Genomic DNA, 20,163 nt, shown 5'->3' on the forward strand with positions numbered 1-20,163 from the left:
GTGTGGCACAAGTAAAGTGGAGCAGAGTCAACAGTGTGCCCTGAGTCAGTCAGGGTGTGTGCACCCCAAATAGCGACCTTCGGGCATGGGGCTGGAGCTTTTGTGTGTGTTCCTGACATGCTGTGCCCGTTCTTTCCAGGTACCTGTGTCCATGAGGCAAGATGGAGAGGAGATAGTACAGTGAGGTGGTGGCCTTGTGACAGGATGGCTTTCCTGGACAACCCGACCATCATCCTGGCCCACATCCGGCAGTCGCACGTGACCAGCGATGACACGGGGATGTGTGAGATGGTCCTGATCGACCACGACGTGGACCTGGAGAAGTTCAACCCCTCCTCAGCCTGTGGGGACAACGGGTCAGAGCCCCAGGGCAGCAATGGGGACACTCAGGGCTACGTCTACTCCCAATCCGTGGACATTACCTCAAGCTGGGACTTTGGGATCAGGCGCCGGTCGAACACAGGTGCGTGGTGTCTGCAGCAGCTTGGCCCGGCCTCCCTGAGCCTGGACTGGGCCTGGACTGGGCCTGGACTGGGCCTGGCTGGCTGGACAGAGCAGAGCAGGACTAGCCTGGTGTCTGTCAGACTCCCTTTGGAGTGCTCAGGCCCTTTTAGAGAAGGAAATGTAATGAGTCAGTTACTTCAGTGTGCTGTCAACTGAGCTTTAATTGCTGTTTTACCTATTCCTGTGCAGGGGAACATTGAGGTAGTCAGTTTTATATATATAAAAAAAATCAAATTGTGGAGACATCAAATCTAAATCCAAAGTACTACATGAACAGTCTTTGATATCTCTATTGTTACTGTCTGGAGGGGTGTTAACTTTTGAACAGGATAGTTATTTTCTGAGAAAAAATCTGCCTAGTGAGGCATCAAATGTATTTGTTATAAAAGAGAGGAATGAAGTTTGACGTGAGCCAACAAAGGGAATGATTTGTCTGTATTTTGTCTGCTAAAGTTGTATTTCTGAGAAAAACCTTGACCTAGGTTTTGAAGTACCAGATTAGGAAGCTGAAGGGTGAGCACCTTTGCAAAATGCACTCCTTTTGCCATGGCTGGCAGGAAGCTCTCCCATGTGGTGTTTCATGCAGGGGACATCCAGACTTCTGCTTAGACCCAAGGAATACTAAGAGCAGGGCTTCTGTGAGGTAGAATACAGAGAAGGTTGATGTGTGGTGGTCAGTACTGACCTCTTTTTTCTGTGTCTGTATAATTTTTTAAAATGATTTCTGCAGGTATTATAACACCACCTAGAGCCCAGAAAGCACCTCTGTGCTCTGCTTCTGCAGGAAAATGTGTGGCTGTCAGAGATACTGAAATGCCTTTCACAAGCAGAAGTTGTGAGAGGTTATTTCCAAGCCCCAGGTTATTTCCAAACTGGCAGTGCCACAGGGCACTGATCTCCAGGGTTTGGAAATAAACAGAGGTGGTAGGCCAGGCTGGCAGCAGGTGTGCTGGCAGTGCCAGGCTGCCCTGGGCTGGGGGACTTCAGCCCATGGTGCAGCTCACGAGGAAGGAGAGGCCAAGTCTGAGGGCTTATAGAATTATTCCAGAAAATGATTCTGAAGGATCTTTTCACCCAGGGAGCAGACTGGTGGAATAATCTCCATTTGAATTGCAGTTTGAAGTTATTTCAGGTGCCAGCTGGGGCATATTCTGAGGTCAGGGCTGGGAGCTCTGGCAGTGCTGGGGGCTGGGTGTGGGTGAGCAGCAAAGTGCCCAGGCCAGGAGCAAAGCTCAGCTCAGGGCTGACCATTATTGAAACCACAGCTGCCTTTGGGCAGCCACCAAACTTTGGGTTTTTCACACCAAAACTGTCCCTGGCTGCCTGTGACAGCCACCCCACAACAATTCACATTTCTGGCAGGTGCTGGCCGTTTGCCCTGGTTTGGCCCTGCTGTGGCACAGTCCCACAGTGAAATGGTCATTTCTGGTCAGCTCTAGGTGGAGGAGCAAGACAGGCTCAGGGGAGCTGCTGACTGTGCTCCTGGACACTTGTTTGGACAGAGGGTGGGAATATCAAAGAGATAAAAACATGCATTATTTTGTTTCTAGTCTATGGATTTTCCTTAATCCTTTGGTTACCTGTTCATCTAACAGATTATATTTTACGATACTAAAATATTATTTATTTATATTTTCTGATAGCTTGTTTGGAAAGAAAGGGCTTTGGAAGGTAATTTTGAGTTACAGTGTGGGCAGTAACTAGTACAAATGTGGAGCTTTTCTTTCAGAATAAAATATCTGTGCTACAACAGTGTTTTCCCAATATTTAAACTTATGAGAAGGGATATTTTTCTTATTTCATGAAGAGGAAGCTACCTAGAGGTATTCAGGTTCTAGCATTGTGTTGTTAATGGGAGATACTTATCAAAGTCCCCATTTGTGCTTGTGCCTTAAACTGCTTGCTACAGCTGTTAAACTTCAAAGGAGTATTTTTTTTATCAGTTCCCTCATTGACAGTTTTTATGGGGAAAAAAAAATTACTTCCTTCTCCACAATTCAGTTCAAAGACCTAAAAGTAAAAGAATAATAACAGAAGGGATAGAAAATATTTATTAATGTTTTTTAATTGCTGGAAAGGCTCAGGGAACTCCACTTGTATCCAAAAATTGTCAGAGTAATTTAGCATTTTAGAATCTCTTCTACAAACCCATTTTAGTTAATGAATTATCTCAATACATCAAAATTGCTAATGTGTCCAGCAGATTGTTTCCTTTGGGGATCAGCACTGTTAGTTCTACTTCCCAGTCTAATCTGCTGATTTTGAGTAGATGGCATCAGTGGTTTCCTGGGGTCATTGTCTCGGGTGCCTTCCATCAGGGTTTTCCCCAAGGAAGTCTCAGAGTTAACAAAAAAGGTGATTTAAGTTGTGGTCTGGTACCCTGGGCTGCAAGTTCTTTGGTATCAGAACTATTTGGGACTTTTTTTACCAACCATATTTTGAAGATGGAGTCAAAATATATGTAAAGAAATATTATATTCATTTTAGGATTTGACTAATGTTGTGAAGATACAAATCATTTCTTTTACTACCTATAAACTGTTTCAGCCCACTGAAGAAAAAGCTGTGCTAATTTATATCGCTTTGACATTTTATAATTTTCATGATTTTTAGATAAAGGATTTTATATTTAAAACTTTAATAGTCTAGTCTGAGTTCATTTATCTTTAATTTTTGAAACGGGTAGAGTAATTCATAACAGTAATTTTATTCCTGTAATGTAATATTCACTTCAGTTCATTTGTGCATTAAAATTCCTTTAAGACCGTTATTAATGATTTATATAATGAAATGTCATATTAATCACAGAAGTTTTCACATTTTATTATTCTCTTCCATGTTAATACTATCTTTATGATCTCTATTAATGTTTTATATCCTCTAATTTCAATTATAAATCAAGAACATTTTCATGTTTTTGTTGGTATTTGCTTTTCAGGGGTGCCACCTTTAAAATTTTATGACTTTTCCCCCTACATATGCAGTATAAAACATCTTTATTCATATAAAGGTAGTTAATTATGTCTTTGTTTATAGTAAACTTTCATTGACAAACTTATAGTTGTAATATTTCTTTTCAAGCTCAGAGACTAGAACGTCTGCGGAAAGAGAGACAAAATCAAATAAAATGCAAAAACGTTCAGTGGAAAGACAGAAATACTTCTTGCTCAGGTAAAAGAAAATCTCTCTTATTTTCCTGTTGTTTTTATTCCTGCCTGTGATGGTTACAACATTTGCAGTTTGTAATTTTCCCCTAGGGTTTTCAGCACTGAGGAAATGCCAACCCTTTGTGCTGTCCTGGGTGCCAGCCCTGGCCAGGGCACTCAGGGGTTGGCAGGGCAGAGCAGAGGAGAAGTGCTGGGCAGCCAGTTTGGGTTAGGGGGTTATGGGGTGGGCTCTGCACCCCAAGGCAGCTCTGGCCCAAATCCAGCCCTGAGAAATCCCCAGTTTTAGTCCCAAAAAATCCCCAACTTTAGTCCCAAAAATCCCCAAAATTCCCAAAAACCCCCAGATCCATTCCCAAAAAACCCCCAGATCCATTCCCAAAAAATCCCCAGATCCATTCCCAAAAAATCCCCAGATCCATTCCCAAAAACCCCCCAGCTGGGTGACTGTGTCTGTGCCCTGGGGGCTCAGAGGGGCCTGGGCACTGTGGCACTGGCACTGGGCAGACCCTGTGGCACAGCAGGGACAGCAGTGCCTCTGCCCATGGCTGCAGCACCAGGGCCTCCAGGGCACTTCCCTGGAGCCCATTCCAGCAGAGTTTGGCACACTGGGTGCCGTGGGGGATTTTGTGGAGTTTACTTGTGCAGAGTATTTTTGTAGCTACTGCTTTAGATAAGTGCAAATCCTAAGAAATAGAGGGTATATGTATGATCTGCTTAAATGCAAGCATAATCAGTGCTGGCTTGGCTTATCTTGCCTTTCCTTGGTAAAACTCTTATCACCGATTTCTCAAAAAACATTAAATTCTATTTTTGTTAATTATATAATTAAGTATTTGTGACTGGATGTTCTACATCGTTTAAATTGTAATATATGAAATTACAAATCTCTCTCAATTTTCCTGTTTTAGAGCTCAAGCTAGTTTCTATTTCTGTTGTATTTGACAGACATTCAAACCTTTGTATGGTCTGTCATGCCTACTTCTTTCAGAATGGTGTATATCTTAATGAGGTCCCTCTGTAATCTCCCTTTTTTTGCCTAATTCCTCCTCTCTCTGTGGCTGTCATTTGCAGAACATTCTCCAGCACTCCAGTGTCTTTTCAGAGGAGTGAACAAAGCTGCTCACACGAGCAGCACAGCCACACTAATCCTTAATTCAGCGTTCAGCTGTGTTGGATACCCCTGTTAATGCATTCTGAAATGTTTTTGCCTTTCTCCTCCTGTAAGCAGAGTTGTAGGTTTTAAAGGTTAATCTACCATAACCTCCACCTCTTTGCTCAGTATTTTATAGCATTTGGCTGATGATGATGCAGATCCTCCTGCGTCTCCTGCACTCTGAGCTGGCTCAGGCTGGGGTTCCTGTGCAGCCCCTGCTGCTCCTGGGGGCTCTGTGCTCACATCCCCTTCCCCCTCATGTGTCCCCACAGCCACACTTATCCCCTCCGAGGAATGTGCAGGCAAATGGATCAGTCCCTGCCTGCTGCAGAGCAGATTTAAATAAAAAAATAAGTTACACAAAAGCTCCAGGCTCGGGGCTGTTGGCAGAGCTGCTTTTTCTCCTCTGCTTGGCCACGGGGATCTGAGTGCTTCTCCCTTACTGCCATGAACAGCACTGCAGCAAGGAGAAGGAGGAGCCCTTCAGGATATCCTCTGCACCTTTGCATCTTACATTCCTTCATTTCAGAGCATGTAAAATGCAAATTAACAATGTGTCAAGGAAATCCTTCCAAAGTCTTGCATTCAGCCCATGCTGACATGCCAGACATGCAGAATAGCTGTAGATGAAAACTTGATTTTTCACTTGTACGACTAAAACCATTGTGTTGGGTCCCAGTGTCCTTTCCAAGTGCCCAGGAATTGTCAGTTAAAGGTAATACTCCAATATAATGCTTTAGATTTAAAAAAAAAAAAAAAATCAAGTACAAGTGCTTGTTGGAAAAGCAAAACAACCTAATGGAGTTAAAGTGGCCACATTGAAAGGGATTAAATCAAGCTTTTTTGGCTAATTGCAGCCTCTCACAAGCCCGCTGGGGATCTCTCAGTGCCAGTATTTAGCACCTCTGCCAACTGCCTGAATTTTAAGGCAATCTGCTGATAAAAATAAATGGAGCTTTTGACTAGTTATCATTTGACAGGTTTTAATTTTGCACTCTAAGAAATGAACCGAGTCCCTGCAGATCGAGTGCCAGGTCATTCCCTCTTGGGAGCAGTTCCATCTCCCTGGAGAAGCAAGATGTGATCTGTGAGCTGTGGGAACCCGAGGGCAGGAGAGCTGGGCTGGCTCTGGGCAGTGATGGATGGAGGCTGGGGCTCTGGGTCCTGGAGCAGCTGTGGGAAACCTGGGCCAGCTTCAGGCTCAGCTCCCTGCAGAGGAGAGCCCTTGGTACTGATGTGCTGACACACCCGGGCTTTATCCTGATTTCATAGTGGCCTTGTAGCATAACAAGTCCTCTTTTCTAGGGGTTTTAAAGTAAATTGGAAGTTGAGCTGTTGTTGGAAATTCAGCTGTGCACTTTCTTCATGTAAAAAGGCTTTTATGAGCCTTCACAGACCACACAAAGACCTCCTGAACTTGCATCCCCTTTGGTTTTAGAAAGCTCTTTGTTTTTATTGCTCAGACTGTTGATCTGGAGTGGTGGTTTCAGGTTTGATAGTTTTATGAGGGGAGGCCATATCCAATCCCCCATGGGAAGTGAAATGTGCAGGGCTGATCCTGTGGGCTGGGGTGGTGCCAGGCTGCAGCTGGCAGGGCTGGCACTGCAGGGCAGGGCTGCTGTGCCACGTGCTGCGGGCCCAGTGCCAGCTGTGCTGCTCCTGTGGCAGCAGCTCCCCTCCTTCGTGTTCCCTGCTCCTTCAGGACAAGGTAGGCAAACAGAGAGGCCAGGAATGTGCCATTCTCTTCTTTGTTATCCTGACTCAGCTGGGTCTCACACTGATCAGATCTGTTCTCTGTACAGGAAAAACTCACCTTTTTCTCAGCCTAAACAGGAGCATCATTCAGGCTCCTTAATGGTTTCATGTCTTTGGGCTATGGAGGAGTGGTGGTAGATCCTGCCCTGCTGAAGCATTTGTAGGTTTATTTATTTGATTTTGTGCTCCCTCTTATGATGTTATCTCCCTGTGGTGAGCAGCAGCCTCATACCATGCCTCTAATCTCTTTTCTGATCTGCAGCAGAGGAGCTGAGCTCGCTGTTTGAAAAGAAGAACTTTAGGGTGAAATCCCCATGTTCTGGGAAGCAGTCCATCCTCTCTGTGAGACTGGAGCAGTGCCCACTGCAGCTCAACAACCCCTTCAATGAGTACTCCAAATTCGACGGCAAGGTGAGAACCGGGGGCGGTGCCAGGGGTGCCAGGGGTGCCAGGCTCTGCTCCTGGGCCTGACTCGTGCAGGCTCCCCCTGGCTCCAGAGTGGCCATCAGCTGTTGGCAGTGCTTGTCCCAGCAGACGTGGTGGTTCCAGGTTCAGCAGAGCCGTTCTGCTGTCTCCATTGCAGTCTGGACTGAGAATGAGGCCTCTCTCCCTTGCTGTTTCCTCCTCCAGCAGGTCAGCGAGGTTGTGACAGAGTCCTGGCACATCTCTCTGCAGCTGAGTTACCTTTGTATAAATGGTTGATTATTTGGCATTTTGAAAAACCCCAACCTGTTGTGTCTATCCACATCACAGCCCTTGCTCAATATTCCATGATTCATGTCTTTGTCCTCAGAGCTCTACTGAGAGTGGGAGCAGCCGTGGTCTGTTGTGAGGGTGGGAAGCTGAGGGATCAGTAGGCAGTATCCAAGGCAAAAAGAAGCACTAATCCATGTACTTCTGCCCAAGGCTGATTTGTGTAACAGGGAGGAGATTGGCTGCAAACCTGGCAGGTCATGGGGGTCAGGAGATGGATCTGATATTGCTCAGACTAGGGGATAAATGTCTTCCCTGTACTCCACATTGTCAGATATTTTTCTCTGTCATCAACTCTAAAAACTGAAATATAAACATTGGTGTGATGGATCAATGTCATATTGTTTCAAAACAAGTATAAATACTCCACAGATCTGTTTTCAACTGGATTTGTTTGTGGAATCTCCTGTGGGAGGATGGAGTTTGAGCTTCATTACCATTGTGATGGAAGAATTTCATATTCTGTTAGGTGTTCCTGAAGTGGAAAGTCAGATCCATAATTCCACTGACATTTCTAGGAGTATCTGGAATGTTTGTGAAATGGTAACCTTAAGACCATGAAGTTCACATGCAAAAGCTCCTCTTTGTGATTTTCTATCTATTAGCATGTGGCAATTAGTGCTAACTCAGGTTTTCAGAATTCCTGGCCTCATTGATGAATGACAGCAGCACTTTCATGCTGACAGCACCAAGAGGCCTTTTTTCTAAACTCTGGGTTTGTTCTTGTACCATGAAATTTCAGTTGGACAAACATTTAAATGAGCTCTCATGTCATGTGTCGGGGAAGTAAAAGTCAAATACTTCTTTATAAAGAGAATTCTATTATAATTCAGTCAGAAACTTGAGACACTTCAGCCTTTTTCCTTCCCTCTTTGATAATCCAAGCTAATCTTTACTGTATTAATTGTAGTTGTCTATAATGCACATCTTGATGTCCACCTTCTGAAGTCAGGTGCATTTAGCAGGTGTTGGTTCCACTGGAAGCAGGTTGCACTCTGCCTGTCAGTTCGAGAGGCTGAGGAAATACCTCAGTGTCACTCAGCTGTGATTTGCAGGGTCTGATACGAAATATCTCAGATGTGATCCTCAAATCAAAATACCTTCTTGACAATCCAAAATAATTGAATGTGCATTTTGTTAGAGTATAATCTCACTCTATTAATTTTTACACCATTGTTTCTATTACTCTGTTAGGGTATCAATAGTTTGCATATAAAGTTTATTCTCTGTGGCTCTGTATGTATTATCTAGTTTAATGCTTGGCTGACCATCTGAGATATGGAAGAAACATAACTCCAGTTGCGAGTTATTTTGCTTCAGCTCTCATGTATTTTCAGTCAGTAAAAACACTAAAAATCATTGAGCTTTTAAGAATTACTTTTAATGACAAATCGTATGTCTTGTATTTATTTTTATTGATAATAGATGAACAGAAATATAATTCTTTCAGGGAATAGTGCATGACTTATTTACATAATTAACAGAGCTGTGTATCTCTGGGGGAAATGGTACATAATTGGGAAAGGGGGGGAAGGGGCTGGGGGCCTAATTAAACATGTCTTAAAATCACCCTACTTAATTATGTGTTTACTCAGGAGGTCAGAGTGGCTCCCAGGTGTTTAGGGCTGTAACCACGGTTTGGTTTGTCCGTGGGGCAGTTTGGCAGTGCAGGGTCCAGCTGGCCAGCAGCACTCCTGCTGTGGTGCCCAGGAGCTCAGAGCTGTCCCTGGGAGTGCTCCTCGTCCTGCCTGGGCTCACCCTGATCAGGTGCTGCCCTGAGATCCCACACATCCTCCTGGGCTCCCCTCCCTGTGCCCCCTGTGCTGGGAGGAGCTCAGCAGCTCACTCAGAGCCTGTGTGGGCTGTGATGCCAGCCTGGGCACTGCTCACTGCTTGCAGGTGTTTCCTGCCAGATTTAGTGTCTCTTTCATAACCACTTCTGTGATTTTATGAAATAGTAAAATTTTAAAGCACTCTAATTTCTTCCTGTCCTGATCACTTCATTAATTATCAAAACAGGAGAGAACATGGCTTGTGAAATACAACTGCAGGGAGGCATCCTAGGCAGCTCAGGAATCCACACCACTTGTCCCACCACTACCCAGGACAGATTGTGGTTTTCTGTGCACTGTGAAACTTCAGCTCTTAACAGAAGCCACACATACAGTAACTACTCTCAACTCTTTCTTCAAGTTTTTCCCTAAATAGTTAAAGTAAACCTCAGCTCTGGGCCTGTTTTCATCTTTTACAAAGCACACGGGTTGTACTTCTGGGTTAATAAATCTTATATACTCTTTCTAAGAATTTTGTATTGAAAGAACCCTTAGTTCTTTGTAATTCCTTCAGGTGTCATTGGAATAGAAAATTACTTGGAGGCTTAAGAAATCACTGGCCAAATCGATTTCTTTTGTCTGCCTGCAAACTGAATTATCTCACGTTTGAGAAATAAATTTATGTATATTTCTGTCTACAGGACTGGAAAATCAAGTTGTGACAGTTAATTGTTCCAACTTGCTGAGTTTTAATGCTGTTGGGGAGAAAAGAGTCTGTGTAAGCCAGAGCTGAAAGGGCTGTGCAGGGGCACAGGTGGCACAGAGGAGGGTGCTGAGGGCTCCTGGCAGTGACTCTGCTGAGGTTCACTGTTCAGGCAGGACAGGGGTGCAGGAGAGATCAAAAATGGAAGGAGGGAATTGTCTGGCTCTGGAGTGAGCTGGGGTTATGAGGCCAAAAGCCTTTCCTACAGGCAGACCAGATGTTCTCAAGATATTTTTATTTCTGCTTTCATGACTAGCTGCAAATGGGGTTAGAAGGAACTTTGGCTTTTCTGCTCTTATGGAGTTCTCTGGTGTTTGCTTGACTGCTGGAGACAATTTAACTGAAAATTGGTCAGTGTAATTTTTAGGAGGACAAATGCTAAAATCCTTTGGTGAGGAATGGTGCCTCTCTGTAAGGCCACAAGGTTTCTCGTGGCTAATTTTGGTAATGGGTTAAAAAGCAACAATTTCTCATGTAGCAACTGTTTTAAAAATGATGCTGTAGCAAGCATGGGGGAAGGGATAATTCATGAGTGCTAATTGCTTGGCTGTTAATTTTCATAAGTGTTGATAGAAGCAGTTCCTTAAATTAAACTTTGTTTAAAATGTATCAGGGGAAATATTCCACAATGTCGGGCCCGAAGTGAAAATTAATATGAATGCTGTGGCAATTAACACGTACTGGTTAATAGCTTTTAGCAGCATTTTGGGATGATAGTCCTTAAATACATTTTTGCATGCTGCTCTTGTTTCAGTCTTGTTTGACTGTATGTCTGCATAATCACGAACAAATGTTTTCCACAATCCCCAGTATTAAATAGCTTTACTTAAAGAAAGTAGATAAAGAACTTAAGAAAGAAGCAATACTGCTTTAATTAGAATGGAAAATGTGTAAAATAATTAATCCAGGATTAAGATCTCTGGGTGGAAAAAAATGCATTTTTTTATTTCAGTGTTTTGCCCCTAAGCTGAGTGAAAGGATTCTCATTTTAATCCAGCCAGAATGAGTTTGCATAGGGGTTGTTGGTGAAGCATTTGCTTGTTCTGCCAGTTTAGTGGTTTGCTTGCCACCTGCACGCTGCTCCCTGAGCTGGGGAATTGATGCTGGGACACTGCTGCTGGGGCTGGGCTGGGCTGCCCTGCTGCTGCTCCCTGGGGTCACGTCTATGACATACTGTGCCAGGAGAAGTGTGGGATACTCTGTTCACAGTGGTTCTCCTCCTGCCACTTTCACATTTCCACAGGAATCCCAAAATTTGCAGTTCAGAAAGGGATTATACTTCTCAGTGCTGAAAACTGTATTTTGAATGCCAGAACCATAACTGCTTGGGAAAACACTTTTCAGGAATCGTGCTAGCTTCTACTGAGGTGTGAAAGTATTTTAAAGAGCTTTTTAAAATTCCACTTTTATGAGAGGCTCGAGGTGCCTTTGGCTTCCTTACTGGGAAAAATAATAAATAGGTGCTATTAAAGGCCACCCTGGTCTTGTAAAGTCAAGGCCACCACAATTTCTTTACTCAAAATGCAGAATAGTAAATACAACAACTTAATGCTTAAGCCTTGTCAGCATTGAGGGGAACATCACTGGGAAATTGTGCAAAAACCTGCCTGCTGCCCTCAGCAATTGGCTCTGCAAAATGGGCATCTCACCTTCACCTGCAGCTGGGGCTCAAAAATGTCTTAAACTCAGAGGCTCTGTTCATTCTCAAGTCCTGCTCTGCTGCTCTTCCCCTGCACCCTGAATTAATTCTTTTCTCTGTGATTACCTTGTGCATCCAGTATGGAAAAATGGCCCTATGGAAACAAACTCTGACAAAGTAGCTTCAGTGGAACAAGATGTTAATGATTTTAATGTTATTTTTAGTGAGCTGAGGAACTGATCTCTCTTCTACCTACCACGCTATTGAACATTCACAAATGGCATTTTTCATTTCCACATATCCAGGGAAAATATTAAAATGTAATTTTGATTTTTAAATGCAGTTATGTAGAACTTGAAATGGATATTATCTCTTTAAATGAAACAGCAAGAATAGGTCTGTTGACCATGAATAATTTTTGTCAGTTTTGCTATCCCGGCAGATCCTTCATTAAGCATTCAGCATTAAATTAAAATAGAACCAGTTTCCAATAGTAATTAACTTGAGTATATTGGGAGGCCATTATTCACATTAAAGTAACCTTTTAATAGCTCTGCCTTTAACTTCACTGCAGGTAATGACTTTAAAGAGCACTTATTAAAAGAGAAATGGTAATGAGCTTTAATAAAGCAGAACAACTTGAAAATTAAGAACCATTTTCTATGGAAAAGGATGTATAGGTGTAACTTAGATATTACATTAATGGTATTAATAATTCTTTATCCAGTCTTTTAACGTTAACAGTGATTTGCAATACAATCATCCCTTTGCAAAATTAATTTTGCTATTTTTGATAAGAATGTGTTAATGTAGAGTGAAGAAAGCAGGAGCAAGAACAAAGAACTTGTGTTGTACCCAGGATGGATTGTCCTGCTGCAGCTCCCTGGCAGTTCCGGAGCCTCGGGACCTTCTCATCTCTCAGAACAAGATCTTGCACTAACAGACATTTCCAGCCCCTGGGATGGTGTTTGCACTTGGCAAGTCTGCTCTAAACACTTCCAGGCCAGCCAGTGGCTGTTTTCTGGGTTGGGTTTTTCCCCCCAGGTGAAGGGAAAGGTGGCTCAGAAGGGAGTGGAGCCCAGGGGGTCCTGGTGCCTTTCAGGACAGAGCTGGGCTTGAGGAGCTCTCCTCTGCTTGGCTGTGCCTCAGGCTCAGAGCTGCCAGAGCTTTCTGACTCAGCCCATTAACATGTTTTCTACAGTAGCAGTCCACTAAACGTTTTCCAGGTGTGTGTCTCTGCACATCTCTGAAGTTCTCCTTCGTGCCTCATCTAGCAGAGGCTCAGGTTTAAATTAGAGGCAGTCCACTTGCTTAATAGAAACACTCGTGTTATTCCTCTGACATATTATGATTTATTGCCAGATTTGCAAGATTAATTTTTGTTTTGCTAAAAGTCTACATTCCATTTTTCAATTAGGAAACACACTGACATTACAAAAACCTTTGTTTTAAACAAAGTTTATATAAATTGGCTGTTTAATTCCTGTTTCAGCGCTCCTTTCTCACTGTTTAGTCACAATCTGGGCAGATTCCTTAAGCTAAAACTATCTAGTTGTGGATGCCCACAAAAAGTATAATCAGATTTCTTCTTGCATTCCTTGGAGTTTGTCATCAGAGCATCAGGAGCTCTGTTCTGCCTTGGAGTGTGAAGTTCTGGAGATGCCTTGACTTCACAACATAAAGCTTTGTAAACTCTTACCCCAAATGCTTTATTCCCAGTGGATGCCTTTTATTTTTGGAATTTCAGGTAGCTAATTGGTCTTGGAGTTTGTTCATCCTGCCTGTGGGGTTGGGTCCTCGGTGATTTGGCCACGTTATTTATCTTCCTGTGGCATTTGTGTGTCTGGTTTCATGGTCCATGGGAATTAAGCTGGATAGAGAGATAATTGGGGAGCCCATTCTATAGGCATTTGGTTACTTCTATAAATTTTTTGTAGCACCTTTTCTTTCCCTAAAACATTGCAGTTGTTGTCTAGGTGTTCATATTTTGGGATTGGAGGTAAAAGAGAACTTGAAATTACTTTTAAATGAAAGAACTTTCTATTATATTTATCTGTCTAGAGGCAATAAATCTGTTTCAGCAGATTAAATACTGACTTCTTTATAAAACCCTGTTTTCTCAAACCTCTTATCAGCAGCACTTGGCAGTAATCACACCTAAGGAAACTTATAATTTTCTTCAAGGAGGTGACACTGACAGAATTAAAAATGAAGGAGCCCCCTGAAAAGCCAGTTCATTACAAATTAACAGTGGTCCTAGCAAAGCAGTGGGCTAAGGCGTGTCAAATAGTGATATGGATAAAGAAACCCAGCATTTGGAGCTGTCAGCACCGGGAGCAGAGCGAGCCTGGGAACAAATTAATCACATATTGTCAACGCAAAGTTGCATCAAATTAACACATCGGATTCCAGCATATTAATGTGAGAATGCTTTCACCTGATTATTACTGCAAACCATTGCCACTCTCTGACTGCAAAGATATAATTAAATTGCTAAATAGAAAGTGCATATAATATCTCTGCATGCATTTAGGATGCATGAGCTGAAAAGATCACATCCCAGTAAGTGACAGTTTCTATTTGTAGGAAAACTTTACTTTTTTTTCCTCTCTCTTATTTACTTGGGAGTACTAGAGGATGAAATTAGAAAAGTTGGTGCTGTTGTTTGCTCTCCCTACAACTTGAGGAGCTCAGGCTGGGTTGAACTGATTGGTTGTGCTGTGTGGGAGGGAGGAATTCTCTTCCCCCTGCTCTCCCTGCTCCGTGCCTTCCGTGGGGCCAGGGGAGGGAGGAGGAGATGCTCTGGGGTTGTGGAAGAGAAATGTCAAAAAGCAGAGGTTAATACCTTGGTTATAGTGCTGTGAGTTGATCTTAGAGAGGATGCTGGTTGATTTGTTTAAAATTAAGCTGCACTTAAAATCTGAGATGGGACAGGGCTTAAATTGGGCACAGGTATTGCTCGTGGGTTTGTTACTGGAGAAACCTGTCCTGACGTGCACAGAACCTCACAGCCACAGACTTGGGGGGTTGGAGGGACCCTGGAGATCCTTCAGTCCACCCCCCTGCCCAGGCAGGGTCACCCAGGGCAGGGAACACAGGAATGTGTCCAGGTGGGTTTGGGATGTCTCAAGAGGGAGGCTCCATGAGGATTTGTGGGAGTTCTGCTCTAATATTTGATTTTAAGCCCTTGGCAGTCAGAGGGAGCTGACAGAGGGGCTGACCCTGCCCAGAGCCCCTGCAGGACCTGTGAGTGGGACAGCAGCTCTTCCCAAGCTGCCACTTTTGCTTTAAATCTTCCTTTAAAAAAAAAGGAGAAGGAAGGCAAACAGCCAGTACAGTGAAACAGGCAGGAAAATTGGTGATGCCTTGAAATTAAAAGCATTTTTTAGGCCATGGCCATTTAAAGCAGCTTAATTAGAATTAAAGAATTTTAAAGAGTTTTTATAATGCACTTGTTAATCTTTTGGCTGAATCATATTGCGTTTTATTCTATCTAATTGATTTTTAGCAATTTAGTAGTGTCATTATCTTTCCCTTAATTACAGATCAAATCAAATAAAAAACGTATTCACAAGTTGAGGTTCTTAACAGCCAAAGAAATATGGAAATGTTTTATTAGCACATGTTTCTAATGGCTGCAGTTTGCAGAAGAGTTGGATGTGTCCATTTAACAGACATGCTTGTTGGGAGAAACATTCCTGAGGGACAGAAAGTTGGGGTTTTTAATTTCTCACAGGATAGTCTTTTAGACTATGCCTTTACTTTGATCCTAGTAGTTGAAAAATAATTTTAAAGCATTGGTGGTAATTGTGGGGAAAGGGCTCACTTATGTGTCTGGTTAAGCACCATGAAATCACTAATCAAAGAGTTCTTGTTTTGTAGTTAAACATTAAATGTAAGTGAAGTGGTAATTGGTTTATTCTTGATTCCAGTATAAATTTATATTTCATTATTTTTTTCAATTATTTAATATTTCCCACTCAGAATTTGTAAAGGCAATATAGTGGTCAGGTTTTTCCCATGTAAATTCTTTTGTTTCCTTATCTGAACCAAAGAGGAAGAAAATTCTCACTGTCTTCTTAATACTTGATTTACTCATAAGAGCAGTTTCTCAGGTCTTTGTGGAGATTGAATTTATGAATTTATCATACTTCAGGCTGCTATGGACCTAAATCCTGGGGGAAAAAATGTTGAAAACACTTTATGTCAGAAAGTGTCCTGCATCAAAGTTGCTTGAACAGCCCATCAGGGCATTTTCACATATTTTAAGGGCAAAAGCTTTAAGGTTAAAGTCTTTAAGGTCCTTTTAGAGGTGGCCCCGAGTGCCACGTGGCTGTTGAGGTGCTGGAGGGGAGAGCCCCCTGAAAGTGGTGCTGTGTGAGGGATGCCCTGGTGTGCCAGCACCTGCTGCCAGGAGGGAGGGGAGTGCAAGGGAAGGAAGTGTCAGTGGGACGCTGTATTTGTTATTTATTGCTCATTATTTATCAGTCCCGGGCTCCTTCCCAGTGCTGGGCACCTGCCCTGGCACAGGGGCACGTGGGCTGTGACACCCCGGTCCAAGACAGCAAAATTCTTCCTGAGTGCAAGGAAATTTGGCTGTAAGGGTGTAGTGTGGGGACTGATGCTGAGAAAGAAATCACCTGGTGGAGGAAATCAAATCCCATCTCCATGAGCTGCCTGACTCCACAGCACATTCTGTCTCTCTGATGGTTTTTAAATTGAGGGGCAAAAAGCTGTTGTGATAGTGTCACTAAACACTGCAGAACAAATTTCCATATAAAACCCTTCCTAGGTAGGAAATTCCAGTTAATAATAGTTTGGAGGAAAACTTATGGTAAAACTTGAGCATATTAACTATTAAGAGTTTAATTTGAGCTCTGGGGGAAATGATGTATTGAGGTGGGTACAGTAAAACTGATGAGATTGCAGGCAGGTTTTACAGATGATTTTCTCTTTCTTTTAAGAATAATTGAGTCATTTTAATGATAAGCCTTGCTTGGCTTCTTTGAATGGACTGCATGTAATTAGTTGTAGCTTCAGCTTTGAAATGTTTTGACAGAAAATGCATCGTTTAGCGGGCGCGTTTTTCCAGCACCCACCTTTAATATTTGTTCATTTTCTGCAAGGCACAACTTTGCCACTCAGGTCAAATCGCAGGCACGGCTGCGCTGCCTTTGTTACCTCGATGGTTTCCTGCAGGATGAGGGAGAATAATTGCAGAGAACATGTTTTGCAGGCAGCTGGAGCCCGTTCCAGCCGAGTGCAGCACCTGCGGGCCGGCGGCGGGGCCGGGCTCCGCTGCCCCGCTGCAGCTTCAGCTGCCAGTGCTGCCAGGAATGCAGCGTGCCTGGCTCTGCCTAATTAGAGGGATGATTTGTGAAACGCTGGCTATTTATTTAATTAATCACCGGCACAAAGCTATAAAACCCATATTTTAAAAATCCCTGTTAGTTTGCCATGTGGTTAATAGATTGTGGCACATTAAAAAGTGACACGGTGATGTATTAAAAATGTTCCACCTAAGGTTGGCTGATGTCCTCGAGGAACTTGAGCTGTCTGCTTTGTGCAGCAGAAGCAGAGGATTAGAGGCTGATCTGTTCAAGGATTGAATATTTCTGAAAGCATTTATCTTTTTTAGAGCATCTGTTCGTTAAAATAGATCGTGGCACGTTCCTTAACGCACAAATAATGTTTATGGTGGAGTTTTAATTATAAGTTTTGGTTGCATTTTGTTATTACAAAGAATAACTCTATTCCTCAGTATTAAATTGTAATGTTTATTACTGAGTAAAATATGTATAATTCTTCTAAAGAGGCTGTTTCTTCTCCTCACTAGAAGGAATCTGAGGATGGTTTGGGGTAATGAATGCATTTCTGCTGCAGCTGGAGCAACACCACTTGGATCGATCTAAACCTCTGTTTCTATCCCTCACCAGAGCTGTGGGAGCTGAGCAGCCCAGGGCTGCAGGGCAGGCTGAGCTGGTACCACAGGTCTGGTGGGACATCCCACCCTCTGGGTTGGCTTGGGCACACAGAGAGGGAGCCAATGTGGGGCACAATGCCAAGGGAGTGTGGCAGGGGAGGGATGGACAGGGCCATTTGTCCTAAATCTGACACATGGACATAAACACAGCCTGGGCTGTAACAGGGATGGACCTGGGGCTTCTCCCTCCTTCCATGTAGCATTTGTCAGAAAAAAAGCAGTATTAAGAATTCACGTTAATAGCACTCCAAGTAAACCAGATTTTAATTGACAGAGAGTTGTACAAAGGAATGTGTGTTACTATAATTGAAACGTGCTGTTGCCAGCACTATGTGTCTTATTCTTTGCTCAGGACTTACATAATTTTATTAATTGTGGGAGTGAATGCCAAGCAAGAGCAGGCAGTGATTTGGTGCTGGACTGTGTGGTTATTTCTGTAAATCTGGTTTTGAGTGTGAAGATGTGTTCAGGTGGAAGCGTGGCAGGAACCTGTCCAGCTCGGAGGTGATGTCTCTCAGCTGCGTGCTGTATAATTACCTGGTACATTAGAAGGGGGCTGGAATAAAACATGAGCATGTTACTGCAGCCTGGAGCTGGGGCTGTAGTGATCATTGCCATGCAGAGGATGCCTTGCTCAGAGCTGCTGCTGCCTCTGCAGCCTGCACAACATCTGGACCTTTAATTGACAAATCGCCTGGTGCTCTGCAGAGCAGGCATGCTAACTGAAGTCAACAATTTAGAATAAAAAATAATAGTGTGTTATTTACCTTGCAGTTAAATATTCATACTTTGTTATGCTTTGGATAACAGGAAATTACTGGGTTAAATTTTTATGAATAGTGACAGTGTGAATAAGATAAATTAAGTGTTTAATGATGTTAATGGAGTTTTACATTGTGATCTGCTAACTGCAGCACAAGCTGGGGTGATGCAAAGGAGACTCCTCTCCTCAGAAGGGAACAATTTTGGGGCTTCACTGAGGAGCTGCAGGGCTGGCAGTGTGCTGGGGCTGCACCCCAGCCTCTCTGGGGTGTCCTCCACCTGGGAATAACAGGAGGAACCGAGTGCCCAGTGCTGGAGTAACCACCTGATGGAACAAGCCCCATTCCAGTCTTGCCGTGGTAGGGAACAGTGTGGTGGGTTGGAGAAGGAAAGAAAAAATAAAAGTATGGTCCCTTTTCTTGCCATAAACATCTGTGCTCTGATCTGTTGGAAAGTTCTGTGTGTTGCAAATACTGGGTTGTTGTGTTTCCACTTTTCCCCTTCAAGTATTTTCTGTGTGTCAATTAAATACATAAGCGAGTAAGTTGTGCTGGGGAGGTGATTGCTGGATCACAGAGTGCAGTCAACACCCTGTCACCCAAACCAAAAAGCATTTAACCGAGTTTAAAAGTGAGAAGACATTTTGCATTTGGGAATGGAAAGGCATTTGTTTCCATTTTGTGCAGTGTTTAGCGTTGTTTGCTGGGAGGTGAGTCAATGACTTGAATTAATTATAATTACTGAAGAGACATATACTGATTGAGCAAATAAAGTAGTAAGCTCATTCGTGCCAAGGCCATCTAATTAAATGCTAACTTTGGGTAAGCTAGATGTGCATGAAAGATTAATTTTAAGAGGTTTTTATGACTCCCACTAAATAATGATTCCGTAAAATCTTTGCATTATATCATTAGAACATCTAATCTTAAAGTGATATAACATTTAGTCACAGAACTCCATTGTGCAGGAAGAGGCAGTAAATTGTCAGTGTTGAAATCAATCACTTTTCTCTTGGAAATGTTTATGGACTTTGTTTTAATTTTGTGCCCGTGTGCAGTGAAGCAAAGCAGCAGTGAGAAGGACACCCTGTGCCTGACTCCCCCCAGCTCCTGTTCTGCAGGTGCTGCCCAGGGAGAGCTGTCCTGGCAGGGGGGAGCTCTCCCCAGTGTCCTGTGCCAGGTGAAGTGCCAGTGGCCTGCTGCAGGTACCCTTCTCTGCTGTTGGAGGGAGGGGTGCATTCCCTCATGCACTTCAATTAAAATTTGATTTTAAATCTTAGAAAGACATCTTATGTTGGAAGGACTGATAAATTTTAAATAATTTTTTTTTAATTTGACATACTGTAGGAGAGCACCAGGGAGCCTTAAAAGAGTCCATCAATAAAAATACTAGGAAATTTTTCTATGATTTATTGTACATTTTCAGTGTATCCAGTTACTCCTCACTTTCTTAAAGGATTGGTGGGATATAACATTTCTAACAATAAAAGCTTAATGGAATCAGATTTGTGATTTCCTAGAAAATTAACGAGATATTTTGTCAATTTTATTCCAGACTTCATTTGTCAGAATATACAGTGTCCAGTGACAAGCTAAAAGAATTTTTTGACAAATTAACTGTGCCACAGGTGACAGATCAGGAAAATGTTAATTTAACAGCCCCTTTATGCTTCCCAGATTTATTGGAGGCTATTAAGGAAACTCCAAATGGTAAGGCCCCTGGCCCTGAATAGATTTTCCATTGAATTTTATACAGGATCTATTAATAAAGTTTGGTGCTGCCTCTTTGAATATTGGTAATTGTCCTTTATCTTCTGGGTTTCCTCAGCATTTCCACTTGGAATACAGTTTTTAGTTGGGAGCCAGAAGTAGTTGTGGTTCCAGGAATGGCTGTGGGTGCGAGTGGTTCCTCC

General features: G+C 42.9%; 1 protein-coding gene across 4 annotated transcripts in view; it reads left to right on the forward strand.

Annotated features, from left to right (window-relative positions):
- The window catches only part of MAPKAP1 (MAPK associated protein 1), a 79,982-nt gene that overhangs the window by 9,174 nt on the left and 50,645 nt on the right, over positions 1-20,163 (forward strand). For all 4 annotated transcript variants that reach the window (XM_059864900.1, XM_059864902.1, XM_059864899.1 and 1 more), the window contains 3 exons: positions 140-463; positions 3,586-3,675; positions 6,842-6,990. In XM_059864900.1, the coding sequence (XP_059720883.1) occupies positions 205-463; positions 3,586-3,675; positions 6,842-6,990 (498 nt within the window). In that variant the 5' untranslated portion in view covers positions 140-204. The remainder of the gene's footprint in view (positions 1-139; positions 464-3,585; positions 3,676-6,841; positions 6,991-20,163) is intronic.

The sequence above is a fragment of the Haemorhous mexicanus genome, chromosome 21, assembly GCF_027477595.1.
Source record: "Haemorhous mexicanus isolate bHaeMex1 chromosome 21, bHaeMex1.pri, whole genome shotgun sequence".
NCBI lineage: Eukaryota > Metazoa > Chordata > Aves > Passeriformes > Fringillidae > Haemorhous > Haemorhous mexicanus.